This window comes from Sinohyriopsis cumingii, chromosome 1, assembly GCF_028554795.1.
Source record: "Sinohyriopsis cumingii isolate HCF-2022 chromosome 1, ASM2855479v2, whole genome shotgun sequence".
NCBI lineage: Eukaryota > Metazoa > Mollusca > Bivalvia > Unionida > Unionidae > Sinohyriopsis > Sinohyriopsis cumingii.
The window spans coordinates 105,593,009-105,613,387 of NC_142961.1; the positions used below are offsets into that span (position 1 = coordinate 105,593,009).

The 20,379-nt window shown below is 40.6% G+C and overlaps 1 protein-coding gene across 1 annotated transcript in view; it reads left to right on the forward strand.

Moving 5' to 3' along the window:
• Positions 1–20,379, forward strand: part of LOC149807498 (epithelial sodium channel subunit beta-like) — a 71,376-nt gene that overhangs the window by 48,201 nt on the left and 2,796 nt on the right. The window contains exons 10-12 of the mRNA XM_089967256.1: positions 1,022–1,079; positions 3,199–3,284; positions 3,593–3,668. Of these exons, the coding sequence (XP_089823382.1) occupies positions 1,022–1,079; positions 3,199–3,284; positions 3,593–3,668 (220 nt within the window). The remainder of the gene's footprint in view (positions 1–1,021; positions 1,080–3,198; positions 3,285–3,592; positions 3,669–20,379) is intronic.

Sequence of the window (20,379 nt, forward strand, 5' to 3'; positions counted from 1 at the left end):
ATTAGGCCGACAAGTTGACAAACATTTTGGCTACATATATTCAGCTTGCAAAAAGCCCTTGAAGTACCATAGTTTAAAGCAACATCTTTTCAGGCTTCATAAAAATCATAGCGTAAACGAAGTTCCTTTTTTTCAATATAATTTATGACACACTAAGGATGGATTGGTGAGATTTTGTGTGCTTGACCTTTGCCCATGATTGTTGGAATAGTTTTGACCTGTCAGATAACGATGTTTTCTTGATTATATGTTCAAGACCTGACCTTGTTTACGAAAAAGTTTAATTTTCCATAATCGATACTTTTCCAGAAATGCAATTGCGACATAGATCAAGTGTGGACGTACATAAAGAGGATTTTGTAAACAAAGTCTTCACCCTGCTTTAAGTTCAGTCTGAGTAACAAAACGAAATATGTTATGTTATACACTCCATTGCGTTCTTTTGTTTTAGAAACACAAAAGTTAGGAATTAGCAGAAAGTTAATGGTACAGCAAGAGCCAACAACAACAACAACTCAACAACAACAACAACAATAATAACAATAATGATAATAATAATAATAATTATTATAGTAACAATAATAAGAAGAAAAGATTAATATTATAAGAATAAGAATAAGAATTCTTTATTTCAGACAACAAAGTCCATACCTCTAAATTAAAATATAATTATAAAGTAAAAACATTATAACCAAACGTGGGGTGTTATTCGCATTTATGTTTATTCATGCATTATTGTTTATTAACTCTACATTTAAACAACTGCATTTTATAAAGGAATTAAATCACGTGAAGCTGATATTAAAACTGAAACCTTGAAAAATATATTCAATACATTAACGATCTAATTTTGATTAAAAGATGGAAGGCTTCAAGTTAAGTGTGTTTCATAGTTAGAAACAATGGTGATTTTGCATGAGAATATTTCTTTTCCTGGGGACGTTAAATTTATTTGTCCGTTGTACAAGTTAGAAATATCAACATTTTCCAGCCCTGCATATTGATCTCTTTTTCGTTCCAGCGAAGCGCAATATTCAAGATCGACTGGCTCAAGACAATGGCCAACTGATGAGTTTGCTGTACGTCAGATTTACCTTTTTTGTTGTTATTGTTGTTTTCTATTTGCTTCTACCCTTACGAAAAATAACGCCAATATATATATATATATATATATATATATATATATATATATATATATATATATATATATATATATATATATATATATATATAAAGGTCAAGGTCACGACGATAGACCCTGATACGGGTAAGTGAAAACATTCAATATATTCCTACATTATTTTCTAAACTCTTTTTTATTTTGTGGGCTTTTTAAACATTGATTTCTGAATTACTGAGATAAACCTACCCCCAACGCGCGCGCCCGTGCACACAGACACACGCGCGCGCATGCACGCACGCACACACAAATGATGTGATGATTTCTTAACCCACGTTAACTTTACTTGCTATTTTTGGGGGCTATGTTTTTAGTTTTACTTGGGGAGGGGGGCGATTAAAGTTGCCCTACTTCCAGTTTTAAAGCTGACTGAAATTAACGGCGCTAAATGACAATTGTGAGTAAATCGCCACTTTAAACGGTGGAACGAATACTTTTAAATGTTTAATGCATGGTATAACGTTGACTAGTCACTGTGATCATGTATTTTAATAACTGTGGTAACGAAAATGATAAAATTAAAAATACTTGGTATCTAAGGGAATATGATTACTGGATGATCTTAGCCACTCTGCGTCATCGCTGGCAAGTAAAACACCACTACCATATGGAGATACACTATACTGTTTGTCATGTTATCCTCACGATGTCCAGTACGGCGAACGCAAGTGTACGCTATGAGTCTTACAACGTAATTTAAACACTTTACACCTTTACTGTTTGTTGCGATCAGAGCAGACATGAGGAAGATGCAACCGGGGATATATCCCCGGGGCTCGGACCCGTAAGGATGGCCCGGGCCGAACAACACTTTTTAATTTTATAAAGAAACATTATTATTTTTTAACAAGAACTAGTAGAGGCCCGAGTGCTTCTTACCCCAGGGCCCGTAATCGTTCTCTACGGACCTGGTTGCTATGACGTACTTAAGACATGTTGACATCTGTCTTGTTTGTAATTTGAAATTATTGAAATCTTTGTAAACATTAAATTTTAAATGTGTTTGTATTAAACGGAAAATTAAATATGCTCACCGAATCACATCTGTTGTCCAATTCTTAAATTTCGGAGGTAAACAGTTCTTCGAGGTTGTCCAGCTCTTTGATATTGGATGTAAACTAATTTTTGCATGCAGTCAGCGATCCTATAACGTATACATGGAAACGATCGGTTTTACAAATATACAAAACAACGACAGAAAAAATGAAGTTTGATTCTTAGCCACACAAGAAATACATTTTCAAACACACTACATTTACGCGTGAATATACGAACGTAAAACCCTCTAGTATACGGATTTCCCTTTCCCAAAAATCTAGTTTTGCATTGGCTTCCTTTTGCTCTGTAAAATTCCATCTTGAATTCAGTGGAATCAGAAAACCTATTTTACAAAACACAATTTTTTAGAAAGTATCTGGGCGGGCACAAAATCCGCAAAATTTAATGGTCACTCTCCAAACATATATTCGTGTAATTTTAAAAAAAATCATTTTAGTACCTTCATTGAGTTTATATTCTACATATGGGTTTGGCCAACATTTAGGAAGGACAAAGTTTACATCAGTTGTTCCTTTTCCAGTTAGACAAAAGGAATTAAGGTCTGAAAATCTTAATACCAATATATAGCTGATAATATGAGCGATATGAGATTGTCGTTCCGGACCTGCAGATTTTATATTTCTGGAAATATATATATATATATATATATATATATATATATATATATATATATATATATATATATATATATATATATATATATAATCGTTGAATAATCCATTTTCATTTGGGCTTATGACGGGCTTATGCCCCTCCATCGCTTTGAACATTATAAGTTTAATATGATGGTATGGTACATTTAAAGTAAGGGCTGAAACAATGAAGTAAATAGGGGAATTTTATTTAAATACGTTTGAGTCATAGATTTCGTACCAAGCACACAAATAAAAAAGCACGCATATTTGCTTAAAGTCACGTCCAACGACTTATCTGCCTATTTTTGCAATTCTTTTCCGTAGGGTGTTTTACTGGAAGGCTTGTGTGAAAGGGACAATACCACGTGCCAGTCTTTCAAAACAAGATATACCGATCAACGGTCTCAGAGGTAGGTCCATGCACTTTTTTTCCTTGCAACTAACCAACATGCTCCTGGGGATTATAATTATCTTGTCATTTGTACCATACAAGTATAGATCTAACTCAGGTGTACTTTGTGTATTTAGATTGTAAATTAAACAATATTTTGTCACTAAATGAATGGTACACGTCCGTAAAGAGGCGTAAATTATAAGATAGAGGTTGGATATGTATTCTCCAACATGATGCCAAAAAGAAATTAATCATCTTATCAGGAAAGTCGAAAACTTTAGGAAGTGAATACAATGAAAATATTACTTTTCTTTCTTTTTTCAGTCAAAACTTTCTAAAGCTGAACATATATTACGCAGATTTAAATTTTGAGTACATTGAAGAGACACCGGAGATAGAGGTTAGTATTTTCATTGATGCAATTACTTCTCAAAAGGAGCAGAAAGATGAATTAGAATAATACGCTATCTTCTTCATTTTCCATACTATTGACACAATTTTATCATATATTCTTATACTGATTTAATTATACAATTTTATGTAAGTTTTTATTCCTCAGAATTTCGTTATTTTTTCTTAGTTCGGATGGTATGTTTCTTTGAGATAATGAATTCCAAGATGTAGATCAGGAAGAAAGCAACATTGCCAATCTCTCTCGTCATCGACAATTACCATTGCATATTATCAAGAAGAAGTAATTCATTAATAATTTCAGAATAACTATATTTTTTTGTCGTTTTATGTCTTGCTATATTGTTATGCGCCATCATTCTGAACACGCGAGGCACACCAATTCGGTGGTTTAAGGCACTGGATTTATGGCCATAAGGTTGCGGGTTCTATTCACACCACTGCACGTTGTAACTTTAAAAGTGTTGATGTCCCGTTAAAGGCCCCCAAACCAAAACCAACTCTAAATTATGGTATAGAGCGCAGAAAAAGTGAACGTTCTGACATTTTGTGGTGGCAGATCCTTTTATGAGAGTTGGCTAGCTTCTTTATGCATTTATAGTTATTGACAGATTTGTTTCAGATATATGTACGATGGAGGTCGCACAACTTCTTTGATCAGTGCAATTGTTGCTTGTGGCCTTGAAAATATTAGCGCGTTACCTCAAATCTTCTCCGTCCGTACGTGCATGCTTATGTGCGCATGTCAATAATGTGGCATGAATCACGACAAACTAAAAAAAGGAGACTTGTCACCGAAAAAAAAGAGCGTACCATATGTCGTAATCGCAAAACACGAAAGGACACTTTAAATCCTATCATACTATGGGATATTGAAAGAACTATTAATTAACGTTGACTTCCGAGACACATTCTGTGCATGTGCAGTGAGCATTTACGTTATCGGTCCACACTTCTACTGAGAGATGGGTTGACCTGATTATATCCACTGTCTGCAAGAGACAATCGCGCTGCAGATACGAGACACAATTACATAATGCATCAGAGCAATCAACCGGATAATTGAAATACTTTAAAATATAAGATTGGGCCTAACGCAATAATTAAATACCAAATGTGAGTGCCTACTTCTTCTCAGGACCACATTATTGTATTTGTACATTAGTTTGACACCTGGTAACAGCCATGAAGATTAATGATGGATAAACAGAGGAGGCGCGAGAGTTCGGAGGCATATTATTTAGTGGCGCCCGTACTTTGCTATAGAGAACAAGTTTGATGGTTATTGCTATTTTCCCTGCTCCCCACCGTCCTAAATATGTTTTGTGAAGAATTGCTCCATTGCATTAAGGTGAAGGTTAAATACTATAAAATTTAATTTTCAAAATAGCGTCCTGGGGCAATTGCACTCTCTGGCCCTATCCCATGTCAGCCTCTGAAGCTAGCATGTATTTTGTTAAAGAGGTCGAAACAAACGTTAATTCAGTAATTGGGATTGTTACCCGCATGTCAGCCGAAGTAGCAGCAGAGGGGGCGAATCGGACATTTTGTCCAATCGTTATTTTGCTTAATTATTACTTTCTGCAACTCAACGATCTAGTGTCGTCAGCGCCTGGTAAAAAAAAAACGACGACGTCGTTGGGGGATCGTCGCGTCGTCATTTGGTTTAATTAACACCTTCTGCGCGTCGATCCCCAGCGTCGTCAGCGTCCGGTAAGCACATCGACGACCGCGTCGATGTCATCGCCCCCTCTGCTGCTAAGTAGTTATTTACAATGAAGATCTTTATGATCTTACAAACAGAGTGATCACTAACTCCTCCTCTTGCAGATCAATTAGGTTATTTGACTGATCGGTAAGTCTGAAATTAATTCTCGTTAAAAACCGATCATGGCATCGCATATAGACCGGATTAATCGGATTCTCAATGATCAAAAATCCCGGAGGGGCTGTTGGTGAAAACGAATAAAGGATATACCCCTGTTGAGCTTGATTTGATTGCTTGGTATTTACCTGGTAACTCCCTTCGATAACATCACACACTAGATTAATCGCTATCACCGATGCGATATTTACGTTGTATGGAGCAATATGCCTACCACCATCTCCGTTATCGTGTCTGAGGATAGTTGATGGGGGGGGGGGTGTCCGCGGGTGGATTCTCAGGCCAACCTAGTATGGTTCTTATTGAACTGTTATAAATATCAACCATATACCCCGGTGTGTTTATTTCAATCGTTGACGATAACGTCGGTTCATGAACCGTAATAGCGATTTTTGATTCTTTTCCTGTGATCGATTTTATCCTGCGTTGAAATTCTTTATTGATTTGTTCTATTTGGTATGACCCAGTTGGTATTGTAACCTCGTTCCAGTCTGGGGTCCCATCGGGCTTATTTGTCCATGCAAAAACCAGCGAGTTATTAGGTTGTTGTCCGTTAAATGCGTCTGCTCGAATATTAGGCCAACTGTGATATACTCGCAATTTTGCCAGCGCTATTTCCTTCACTGGAACCGGCGATGGGAAGTTCACACTGAATTCGGGTTTCGTTGATGTTATCGATATCATACTTGTTTGTACCGGAGTGGTGTTCTCCGCGATCCGCTGAAGTAATTGAGACCCTTCGGGGTTCAGCGACATTATTATTATTCGTTTTCTTTAGTGTCTAATTTCAACAACCAGGTGGTTCCGGCTTCCAGTTGAAAATCCTCGATTTTTGACATCGCGGAGCTATACAACTGGACCATCGTGGAGAATTCAACATCGGATATGAACAAATTATCAATCGATAATGAGATCAACCCGGATAATTTCGAGTACGCGTCGGATACTATTTGATGTTTTACTGTATACTCGTCGAGTTTTTTCTGAAAACACGATGATATCTTTTTAGTGATTGCGTTGGCGACTCCAGCAACTGTTGTCATTGCGGAGACAGCGATTGGAACAGCGATCGGGGCTATCGTGGTTACCGTGGATAAAATAACACCGGTACCGGCTACTATGCCCGACACTGAGTACACGACCGCGTCGATGGTGGTTATTTTTCTGCGGTATTTTTTTATTTTTGCACGGTATTGTTCGGAAAGCGTTTTTAAGTTCGCGGAGAATTCTTTTGCGGTATCGAATCGATATTGATGTGACGTCGGTGATACCTCTGATTCAATTTCCTTGGTGGTCATTTTTATTTTAAAAGAGCTAGTGTTTTTAATTACTTAGATTCGCTGCAAATTCCACATACCATGTAATGTTTGCCCCGGCTAGATTTCTATCAACGGCATAAATTGTAAACTGTTCAGTTGCGTTCTTGTCTATAATTGTTGATATTGTATTGTTAAACCCGGATGAACTCGACGATAATATATTAAACTGCATCATTGAAACCAGTGTCAGTCGATAAATACCCTTAACAGTTGCGGTGATATTTACTGTATTCTGTGTAGGAGTCCAATCGAATGATCCATGCCGAATTGTGTATACTGTGTTGATGATGTTCTCATGAGGGGTTTTTATTTTTTCGAATTGCTCTGCTACTCTCGGTAGCCCGTCTTTAATCGCTTCAACATCAGTTCTGATTATTCCTACTTCCTGCCAATGCGCGTCTATATTATTCTTGTTCGCTGCAACATTAGTTTTGATTGTTTCTATTTCCCGTGTATTCTCGGTCATACTTTTTTTGTTTGCTGCAACATCAAGTTTGATTGTTCCTATTTCATATGTATGCACGTCTATACCTTTTTTGTTCGCTGCAACATCAGTTTTGATTAATCCTATTCCCCGCCAATACGCGTCTATATTTTTTTTGTTCGCTTCAATATCAGTTTTGATTGTTCCTATTTCCTGTGTATGCGTGTCCATATTATTTATGATCGTTGCAACATTAGCGCCGATTATTTCTATTTCCCGTTCATGCGCGTCTACACTCTTTTTGTTTGTTGCAACATCAGTTTTGATTGTTTTTATTTCCTGTCCATACGCAGTGATATCATTTATAGTTATTGTAATCTCATCCGGCTTGGTATTTTTTTTACCAAAGAATTTATCAAAGTTGTCATCGATCCTGTTAACATTTTTTCGCAACGGGGGTAAATTGGCCGACATCTCCATAAGATCCGAAATAGCATTTTTTATTTTTGCAAGATTTGGTTCGTCTGCCGTCGTGGATCCCCGAAAAAATCTTTCGACAGTGTGTCGCACATCGTCGAAATGCGTTAGCGTCAACACGATCCGTTCTTCATATAATTTAATTTCACTACGTAAACCCTTTAACGAATTTGACATGGTTATATAATTGTCGCCAAGTGTACTTATTTTTCCATTTATCGTCAAGATGGATTCACCCGGTTTGAGTCGTCCGTCGCTGGTATACAGCGCGATAGTGTCCTCGGCGGCATCACGCTGTCGTATTAAAACGTCATTCAGTGACACATTACCGGATTTCAATTTACCCTGGCGGTCTTGAAATACAACTATTTCGCCCGGGTCAACACTTGTTAGATTCAACGTATCAGCGATTTCATCCTCAATTAGTTTTTTTATGTCGGCGGCGACCGTTTCCGTGGATTCTTTCAGCGCCGAAACCGGTCGTCCCCAAATATCAATCATTATTATCTAATGTAATTGTCTCTAAATTTCCCACTAGTGTATTCGTTTACAACCACATGAGGTGGTTTCCGCGATGATGAAATCTCCGCGAGTACGTTCAATACCTCACGGCCACATATCGGTGGGTCACTTAACTGCTGTGTTGGCAGCGTGGAATAAAAAACCCGGGCTGAACACGCCCGGGCTGAACACGCCCGGGCTGAACACGCCCTGATATACCGCATGAACTCTTTCGGCGGGGCTAACCCGTATGAATCAAAATAGACGATCGCACGCGGATCAATCGCGTACGCAACCCAATGAGTTCCCGCTCCGGAGGACCCATCGAGGTTAATTATGCCTGTTTCAGTATTCCTTGGGGCCGCCGGTAATTGATCCCTCATAAAAACACCTCTGAAGTTTTTTATCGCTAACGCGTTTGCGGCGTCTATTAAATCAAAATTAGACATAGGAGTCATTGACTCAGGAGTCATAGACTCCCGAGTTAATAAACGGTTCCCGGTAGTCTTAGACCCTTTCCCGAGTACCATGAATACGGGGTTCCCGGTAGTCTTAGACCCTTTCCGGCCACGGGTCGTTTTTTTTTATAGCCTTTCCCGGTTGCCTTTTTCAGTGCCATTCCCGCCGCGGTACCAACGGCCCCCAACGCCGCCGCCTTAGCCACTGCTGGTGCGGCCGCGGCAATCAATGCCGGAATCGCAGCTAACAGCGGAAATATCCCACCGGTCTTTTCCATGTTTTTAATTGCTGCGGCTGAAAAATCTATTTGAACACCCTTTTTATTCTTCATCGCATCATTGAAATGTTTTATTTGACGCGCCGTCAACGATATCTTATGATTACCACCTGCCATCTGCGACGGCTGCAGCGTTATTGTGGTCCCGCATTGTTTAGCCGACTTTGATCGTAATTTCTTGACTTGACCATCAGTCAACTCTACACTGACGACACTATACGACATTTTATTGTAAACGCGTTTGTGTTTTCAATTACATGTTTTCCACTGGCGCATCAACGATTCTCATTCGTCCACCAACACCTTCTAGCAGCATTGATTTATCGCTGAGAATGACAGCAACCGCTCTATAATTAACACCACCCGGGGCTATACGAGCTCGGAAGTGTATATCAACGACGGATTGTCTCGTTAAATCAAGATGTTCCAACGAAAAGTAATAAATCGGATACAGGTTTTTAAAATCAAGTTGTGATATTTGCAAACCAGTGTCGACGTTTTGATCACGACCCATATATGACAGCAATCGATGATACACACGTGCGATATGGTTGTCGCCGTAATTAAGCTGTATATCCTCGGATGGTTCCTGTTGTCCGTTTATTCTCAGCGAAACATCCCTGACTCCTAATTGATCAAATATCATATGGCTGTGTTCTTGACTACCCAATCGATTCCTATTCTGCAGCGCTGTGAATATATGACGCGGGGCTGAAACACCCTGTTTTGACGCCAGGTGCCATGTAAACGTATCGGCGACGTTATCCTCTTTAGCATCAGTTGTTACCGCTAGCCAACTCAACAGCGATTTCCCTCCCTGTTCCATAAATGCTAACAATCGTGCTTCCGTGGTAACTGATGGAGTCAGCACCGGCATCCACAATGCCATTTTAGTTAAAATGACTTTACCGGCGGCGACACCAGCAGCACGCCATATTGCATTGTTATCATCGCCCCTTCGCGTCAGCGCGATTGTATGCTTAGCCCCATAGATAACTTTTCTGACATTTCTGCAGAATCCAAATATGTGATGGAGTGGAATCGCGCATGAAAACTTTCGGCGTGGTCCTTGCAACATTCCTACTCGTGTTGCGAATCCTAGATTGAAATCATTGTTGGTGCTTTTTATAACAGTGAAATTGTCACCTGGTTTTGCTCTGCGGTCTGGGTTAGCTGCTTCATCCTGGTCAGCTGCGGTATTTCGTGGTGTCAGCACGTTGATGTACTGAATGTGATCAGCATTATCGGCGGCGTCCTTCGCAAACATCATAGATGGGCCCGCCGATCTTGTATAATCATCCGAGTATCTAGCTAGCCCAATTATCGTCGTTGCAACATCAACCTCGCGTTCTATTGATTCAATTTCTCGCCCGTCAATAAGATATCTGGCACTCTCAAATAACGCCATGATACCGTTATTGACAAAACCAACTCGAACACGATGGTCATCTGCGTATGGTGCATTATCGGCAGCATTTGTCACGAGTTCTCCCTCAATTTCGATAAACGCTTCACACGGCAGAAAGTATTTACTGGTATCTTGGACTTGAAGTTCAATTCGCGATCGTAGGTCAGGTTGCGCTGCATAATAAGAATAATATTGATAATCACGGACAGAATCATCCCTGCGCACTGGGGCGTCCATATCAAACGCGGGATCAGCGGTACGCGCAAACATTCTATTATTTATCATGTTGATGTTTTCAATTGCGATTTTTTCGTCGTAAATTCTTTGAATTTAAACCACTCCCCGCTATCGCGTTCATGAGCGCGTTGGTTGCCGCATCGGCGGATGGCTCAGCCATTGATGGCTTCGTCGCCAACGACTGAGTCGTCGCCAACGACTCTAGTTTTTCTTCCACGGCGTTATTTATTACTTTACTGACATTTGCAGGCATCACTGTCGTTGATGGCATTACCGGTGGTTTCTGTTTTTTTCTCCTGGATTTCACCAATGACATTAGTTTGTCTCGTGCGGCAGAAAACGCCCTTCCGGCAACATCTCCAATAGCACTAATTCCCTTATCACGAATAACATCAATAGCCTTCATTCCTAATTGTTTGGCTAACGGCGCTACTTTTGGAGCCATTCTTGTAAATAACCCCGCAATGGTGCTACCGAGACCGTCTCCATAGTACGCGCGGTAAACAGGCAATCGCGAGTTTACCACGTAGACGAGTACTGGTTTATCGTGGTTGTAGTGTATGATCATCTTTATTATAAAAACACCAGTTTTCCAATTAATCATCCACGAGCTCGTCTATGAGCGTTCGATATGCATTAATGTCCATAATACCGCCTGCAAATAACCGCTTGCAAATATCAGCGGCTTCATTGATTATTTCCGGAGAGTTATTTCCGGCTCGTTTTCCTCCGATTAGTACTTCCAGCCGTGATATATCACTGAGAACACTATTAGGGCAGGTAACGCCGTAGGATTCTTTACCAACAGGGTATCCTTTTCCTTTTTTTGGTGTTATACTCTTAACTTCCTTGTGGAATGCGTCGTAATCGGGATCACCACGATGTGGTAATGCTTCTTTATGTTTACTCGCTAAATACACTATTCTTGCCCAGTCCTTTAACGATTTTATATTTTTCTCGTAACCGCTATTGATATGCTTCTTATCTCGTATGCTCTTAGCAAAATTGTTGGCAGCAAAATTAATTAATTCTTCCCTGTTGCTGAAGCCTCTAATTTGATCTATTGTGCTCTTCTTGAGTACAATACGGGGTATATTCCTCTCTTTTTCTTCCGGTATTTCTTCTTCTGGTATTTCTTCTTCTGGTATTTCTTCTTCTGGTATTTCTTCTTCTGGTATTTCTTCTTCTGGTTCTCTTGCGGTGGCGCCTAGTTCTTCTTCATCGGCCATTGTAACATAAGGTTCTTGTGGTTCGGTTATAGCGAGTGGTGGTGGCCTCCGTGTTGTAGCAGCCGCTATTTTTGCAGGAAGTGTTTCTAAAGACCTTTTTGTTTGTTCGGTCTGAGCCGCTATCTTTTCAAGCGCATCGAGGACGGGCACAGTTGCCGCCGTAACATCTTTGGTCGCTTTAGTTACCGGGGCAAAGAGCTGTTCGCTTCCAACAGCAAAATCAGTTTGCATTTGCTGCCGCGTTTGAAGTTGTTCTCGGACCCTGTCTCGTAACGGTATGAACTTTTTAAGCGCTGCTAGCCGCTCTCTGGCTAGCCGAGTAGTAAGTGATTCGCCTACCATTATTGCAATTGCGAAGCAATTTCTAATTTCTCGCCCGAGTTTTCGTCTATAATCCTTCTAATGTTTTTGATCTTGCTAGAAATCTCCCGGCGTCGTTCATAAACACGTCCGAGTTTTTTTCGTATTATTTCAACGGCAGTGAATAGTCCAATGAATGCATTTGCGTCATTGTGGTACAAGTTTTCATTAATCGTATGTTGTAATCGTTTTATAAAAAAATACTCGCGGGCCAGGGTAAAACGCCCCCGTTTCGACTGTTCGTTAATAATCTCATAATCGGATAATATTTTTTCACTGTCGAGACCATCAGATAATTCAATTCCTTGATTTTTTAATTTTGAAATCTCGGCTAATATATTATTGATGTCTTCGATATTCATTATTCTTATAAAACATCTTGTTTTTAAATAAAAAAAAATGAAAACCCCGTGTATCAATTCCGAGGTGTTCAACAATACTGAATACTTTGTTTTCTTCCGGAATGGACAATTTATTGTCATGGCGACTTCGTCAGCGCCATAGGCGCCGGTGACTTCGTATCTATATATGAAAATCGAATTCTATGCCCGGTCTTTTTTGAGATTGCTGTTTGATATACTCGTTCTGCTACTTTTCGTATTGAGGCGATACAAATGTCAAAGTATCTACTGGCTTCATTCATCGACTGAAATATTTTTTCCTCGTGAGTTGTTGTATCAAATGACTTTACGGGTTTTGCTTTCTTTGGGTATTTACCGGTTTGGCCTTTTTTGGTATTTTGACTCTGCGAGACAGCTTGCAAGTTTATAAGAGAATTATCAGTCTTATTATTATTAATATGATCAATCACAAGTCCATTTTCGATTAATCCGTTGAATACCTCAAATACCGCCCTATGAACATGGTACTTCTTCTTTCCGGCACCAAACATCAGATACCCCTGATTACTTACGGTACCAACCGGCTTCTTCAGTTTGCGGTTTCTAACAATGCCGTCGCGAGATGCCTCGTAATTAACGAGCACGGGATGCGGCTGAAATTCTTGGTCCATTTGTATAATAATACTACTTGTCTAATTCATTATTTGGTTTAATTATAAACCTTTCAATGTAGTCTTGGGGGGTTTTGATGACGAAGTCGGCGGTGGGGTCAATGACGGCGTTTTTAATTCGCTTGTCATAATAGCGTTTTAGTTCCCTGTATCGCTTTCCGCCACAATTGATACACAACTGCGATTTTCCTCTTACACCGACGTGGCAAACCAAGCACGGGAGGGGGCCAAGAGAACCATTACGAACGCTTTGTAAATGATACCCGCAGAATTCACCTCTGCATGATTTATTACACGGGGTTGTCGACCCAATCATCAACCATTTGCAGTGATTCATTATACTATATTCTTTCATTTAAATACTTGTTTTAATTATATGGATGAGTTCGAGAGATTAGCAGCAATTAAGCCCCGGAAAAATATTAAATTCAATCTCGATAGAGTCCTCAAGGACACACCAAAAGCGTTAATAAACGATAAAACCCTGTTGAGTAAAATACGCAATTGTATTAATGAATTCAAGCGTGATGGCGCATCTCACAGTTGGTCAACATTTCGAATTGATGGCATTGTTGATGCTACCATGAACGACAACCGCGCAGCAATGATAATATCACAACTTGACGGTAAAAGATATTTCTTCAGAGTAAAATTTATTGTCCGGGTGGAATCAGGCGATTGGATCATACGTGATAAATTTGAACCTGTTCTCAGCGACAAGAAAACAGTCACTGTCAGCCGCGACTCCAAGCCGGGGTTGTTAACCGGAATTGACAGACCATACTATGAACGAGCGTATCCTGAAACAGCAGTTGTTTATGGAATATACCCGTTAAATAAGAAACCTGATATCGGAAAACTGAAACCGATGAAACAGTCAACGGGGATAAATTGTGTAGCAGAACGAATAATAGAGCATTTTACAAATGCGTGTCGAGGAAACAAATTGACTGATTTACGACGTAGCAAAATCAACCAGTGGGAACTAACCGTAAAAGAGCGTGGAGCGACCATCAGCGACATAGCGAGATTAGAAACATCGCTGAGATTTCCAATAACCGTTACAACGATAACCGGTGAAGTATTACACGAATCAAAGTACAAATCAAAGGGAGCCCCAATCAAAATTATCGATCATAACGAACACGCATGGACGCCCGTGATCACAATATTTCCACGGAATAGAACAGTAAAGTATATACCCGAAGAATTCCTGGGAGAACAATTCTCCAAGGACGGTTTTCTCGCGGAGAGGAAACTATTTGATGCTATTGCCTACTTGTGTAAAAACGACCCTGTATCAGTGTGGTTACTTCGCAGCGCTGAAAACGATGCGGATACCTTTGATCAGTTTGTAAGACCAAACGGTGAATTATATCGCACTGAAGCATTTCACAACAGGATGAAAAAAACCGCCATAGAATTTGAGGAGCATGATGAACAACTGCTAACAAATTGTTTTACGATTCCATCGGTTGCGGCTCATGTTGCAGCAAGGAAAAATGCGTGGAGACCAACGCGCAAGGAATTTTTACCAGATGTACAATCCAGTTGTTTGGAGTATTATCACGGTGGATTATGGAACACTGAATACAACCGCGACGCTATGATCTCGGTTGATATGGTTGCCTGTTATCCAGCGAGTTTTCTCGGGTATGGATCCGCCGCCGAGTACTTTAGACGATTTGGACACCCCAGTCATGAAATGACTCGTGTTGCTATTAATGGACCACTGCCTGATTTTGATTTAACCGGATTCGCTCGCATAGTATCATTTGAATTCGCGGCAGGACTCCATCGCTGTTGCTATATTTGGATCGGTAGACACATGGCTGAAAAGAAGTGGCTGCCAATAGCGCTGCTACGGTATATGATTGATTGTAGCATGCTAGTTTCGTTGATTGTCAGTGACGCGATTATATCATACCGGGCACAGACTGAAGTCTGGTTACCAGAACCGGAGCGTCTAGATAGCATAATTGACGAGTCCAGAAAAAACATTGATGCCGACGAGGAATATATCATCGAATGGTCCAAAAAGATATTCAACCAACGAAACTGCGAGGCAAAAGATCTCGGTAGAAGAATAATCGGTAAGTTCACACAAGGTGGAAAAAACTGCGACTACAAACGATATTGCTCACGGCTGATTATAGATGACGCAGAATATGATTTCGTAATCAAGGACGCAGTGGCAAAAAATAAATACGTGAACTGCAAAACAGCATTCTTGTCCAATGGAACAAAGTTGGGTACAGTTGTTACTTACGCCGATGGAGACAGCCCGGCATATCCACATTTGAGGGCGTCTATGCTGGGTTACGCCGCTATCAATTTATTCTCGATGATAAATAGATTCCCCGACACCGCGGTTAGAGTAGCCGTTGATTCGTTTTATATAGACGTAGCGTATAAGGGAAACTTAGCCGAGTTTACTAGTCCGGACGAGAGTTGGGGTATATGGAGAATTAAAAATGAAATACGACGCGATTATTCCCCGTCAGCAAATGTCACTGTTGAAAACAATTACTTACGCGGTGATAATTTATCAGAATGGTCTAATGCACCACCGTGTTCTGATCCAATTTGTAGATATAAAACAGTTTATTTAAGCGGCTGTGGCGGGTCAGGAAAGACGACTCGGGCAATTGAATTATTTCGAACGCGGGCAAGTATAATCGTGCTTACACCGACTCATAGACTAGCGCGAGAGATAAAACAACGAAATGTTGACGCCGTTACTTATCACAGCTTTTTTCGATACAGCGGCGGTGAGTGGACTCCTGATCGAATGGGTGAAAAATTTATTCCCGACATTATCATCTGGGATGAGATATGTACTGTTTCGTTAGATACTTTACAAATGTTTCTTGAGTGGTTGCTGCGCGCGAATACAGCGGTAATCATGTGTGGGGACCATGGCCAACCACCACCATTTGTCGGCGAGGGTCCACATGATTGGTTAAAGGGTTTTGTGGACTATTATGAAGAAACCGATACTGATTATCGAGCACTTGATGAACAACTGCGCGGGGTTAAGAAATTAATCAGATTACAGCCGGATAGAATTCAATGTGAAATAATCCGCGAGGTGATTCCGGAAACGCCGTTAAATGAATTCTGGGAAACATGGAGACCAAACGATTTGATTGTAGCGAGTAGAAAGATAGTCAGAGACACACTTCAGCGGAAGTTGCTTACGTTGCATAAGGAAAAGTTTCCAACGCGTCCAGTGCCGTTATGTTATAGACCCGCGGACACACGGCGGCAGAACATTGAAGTTGAAATTCCAGGCCCGACAGCGTCGGGGACAAAAAAACAAATTCTCGTGCTGAATGATATTGTGCTCGTTGATATCAGCGTCGTCGAGGACGCGCTACGTGCTGATAAATCCCCGTGGACGCTAGGATACGCAACAACAATACATTCCTCGCAGGGACTAACCATCACGGACACAATTGTTTGGATAGTTGATAATCGCATCGAATGGTCGAATCTAGTCTATCTTGCAGTGTCCAGAGTACGAAGGATAAATCAGCTTCGAAGAATTGTTATTGACGGAGCCGGTGACGGAGTCACTGACGAAGCCGGCGACAAAGTCACCATCGATGCAAGCGTCATTGATAGAAAACTCTCGGGTTACCGCCAACAGGATAAAAAAAAACAGCGGCGTTTTGATATTGATGCCGAATTAATAATCTCGCTACGACAACAACAGAATAATCACTGCGCAAGTTGCAATTGTATAATGAGTTGGCGTTATTCGGATAAAGACACTCGCCAATTTACCGTGGATAGGATCGATAACAGTCTCGGTCATGTCAAAAACAATGTGAGGTTGGCCTGTCTTGAGTGCAATAGACGCAACGGCGCTAGTTAAGACCACGTGGGGGCAATTGAGTATCGTTAGGTATCACTTGTAGTTGCTCGCGTGTAAATCCGCGCTGAGGAGCAGTTGAATCCAGTCTGTAGATCGGTGGTCTACCAGTTGATCGTGTTATCGTTGATATGTTATGTGTGGTAACACTCCAAATAGGATCAGTAGCTCTTTTTTTACCGCCTTCAAGCTCTCCTGGTTCATATAGATATCTAACAGTGACATCGCCAAGAATCGGCTTGGAAACGCTATTTATTTTTGATTTTCCGGGTATATACTCGTATTTAATCGCGTCGCTGGGCTTCATGTTGATTGCTCGGGTAATCTCGTTATTTAACGCTGCAATTACACCTGGCAACCTTTTAACCCATTCACGAGATCGTTTTTCTTGGATGAATTCCTTCGCGTATTGATATCCAAATAACCGTTCAGCGAGAGTCCGATTGAATCGTTCAACAATTGCCTGATCACGATGTAGCGCAGTATGACCTCGTCGTATCGCGACGCTATGATGTTTCAGCGTTGATAAAACAGCGCCGCGAAATTCACTACCGGGATCAACTTGTAATAGATTTGGCCAGCGCAGAGGACCTCTTCGATAAATTCTTTCAAACGCAGCGGCTACTTCAGTTGCCGACTTTGTTTTTAACGGCTCCGCTTGTTTGTATCGACTCGCAACATCAACTACGGTTAGCGCGTATTTGTAACCGTTGTCATGCGGCAAAAATAGTATATCAGCCTGATGAACTTCATTAGGTACGCTGACATCAAAGCGCGAGAAGTTGATTTGTTTAGGCGGTGGTAGATAGATTTGCCATATAGCCTGTTTGGATAACCAATTAGCCGCAGTGGTCTTTGTTACCTTTGCAGCGCTTGCAAGCTTACCAATTGCGGCCTTCCCCTTCCAGTATCCTCTCGGAGAATAATAGATGGATTCCATGTTGTTATTATAAACGCTATCGTTTTCAATTACCAGCGCCAGAAGCTCCGCTTCCAATCATTAATTTACCTTTCATAGCCGATTTTACCAACCATGAGGCCAATTTTTCTTTGACGGATTTGTCAGGAATAGCATTTAATGCGTGAATTAATTTTACATCCGCGATATGACGCTGTTGCAGATCGCTACTTTTGTAAGCAACATCATGAGCATGACACGCCTTATCGATAGCGTTTATTGGATACTCACCGGGTTTGGGCTGATTTTGATCATCGAGTCTAATATCTAATCGTGTTCCGGGGCCACAGTAGTTATATCCTGGGAGGTGTTTTTCTCCTGGATACTTTGCCCACGGTGTTCCGGGGAGTTTTGCCAATTTGGCTGCGATGTCACCTCCTCGCTTTTTTTTAAAACATCTCCGGGTCTAATAGAAATAAATCTAAATTTCTTTGTACCGCATTGTACACACTTGCCAGTAAGGGCCGATCTGTTATTTCTTGTTGTAGCGGTTGTCATATCAGTTGTGCCAGTACGTACTCTACACTTCACACAATATAGATCCATAATTTATGTATAGAAATATGAATATAATTGATTTTTCGGCGACTAAAACAAGAGAACCAGTTAAGCATGTTGCAGCGTTACCAAACTCGATCCGGATGATTATCATCGGACCATCCGGATCCGGCAAGACGCAATTGTTACTCAATTTAATAATGAGATGGATGAAGTGGGATAAGTTGTATTTGGTTGCTCCTAGCGTGGATGATCAACGATGCTACGAGGTGTTGAAAGATTTCAACGAGAATGCATCAGCGATCGCTAAAAAAAATGTTATTGAGTTTATTACGGATATCAATGATGCACCAGGTATTGATGATATTGATGGCGACGTTAACAATCTAGTCGTGTACGATGATGTTATGTTAGACAATCAAAAAAACCCAGCTAGGATATTTTCCAGAGGCAGGCATAAAAACACTGACGTGATATATGTCACTCAACGGTATACTCAGATTCCAAAAGTAATCAGAGATAACTGTAATATTCTTGCTGTATTCAACGGCGTTGATACACACACGCTACGAAATATTTGGCAGACATGGTGCGGCGGTGACATGGACTTCAATGTTTTTCGAAACTTTTTTAGTCATGCTCAGTCGACCCCACATGGATTCGTAACGATAAATTTACATGATCCTCGCACACGATATCGTATCGGACTTGACCAAATATTCGGTTAGTTGTAAATAATTTTCATTGTAAATAACTTCTTAGCAGCAGGGGGGGCGATGACATCGACGCGGTCGTCGATGTGCTTACCGGACGCTGACGACGCTGGGGATCGACGCGCAGAAGGTGTTAATTAAACCAAATGACGACGCGACGATCCCCCAACGACGTCGTCGTTTTTTTTTTACCAGGCGCTGACGACACTAGATCGTTGAGTTGCAGAAAGTAATAATTAAGCAAAATAACGATTGGACAAAATGTCCGATTCGCCCCCTCTGCTGCTGAAGTACACCCGCTCATTAATTAGAATTATTAACGTCGTATCAAATGAAATGCATGTGCCTCTAAATGTACAATGTAGACCTGCACTGTTCGTTTTCACTTTCATGGGAATAATTAGGAACAAACAATTTAATTTTCCACGATGGTGATGGTTGTGGGTGGGGGTGGGGAGAGAAACATTTTTTCTTTTACCTCATGTTTGTTTTCAACTGACATAATACATGTAAGTGGTTATTTTTTCTACAAATCAGAAATAAGAATATTTTTTCAAGCCGTTTCAAAAGTACCAGGTGCCCTCCCCCGCCCGAATAAATGGTCCAACTAATATGCATGTAGTGACGTGCATGCACTATACATGGTTTATCTGAGATAATTCTGCCATATTTTGCCCTATGATGCCTGCTCTGTAATGCCTATTTTTCAAGTGGACCCAATATCCGATGAATATATCAGGTGAATCTGGTCGACCCCAGTCCAGTGCCTGATTAAGCTAGTGCGGTGCCTGTAGCATGTGTTATTCAGGGGCCCTAAATGAAAACAAAACCCACATAAATATTAAAACACGTAAATTTTTAACTTGCATAGTAAAGTAATTGTATTTTTCCATTGCTATAAAGCCAGATAATACGACAAAATATATCTGACATTTCTAAACTTGAAGGCAGTATAGTACTATAGTTATAGAGTAAGTGCAGAATCGCTGAACCGGACTTGATAGCTTGAAAGCATTTAGCGCAGGGCCCGTATCATATGCTACTTTTGCTACTAGGATAATCCGGC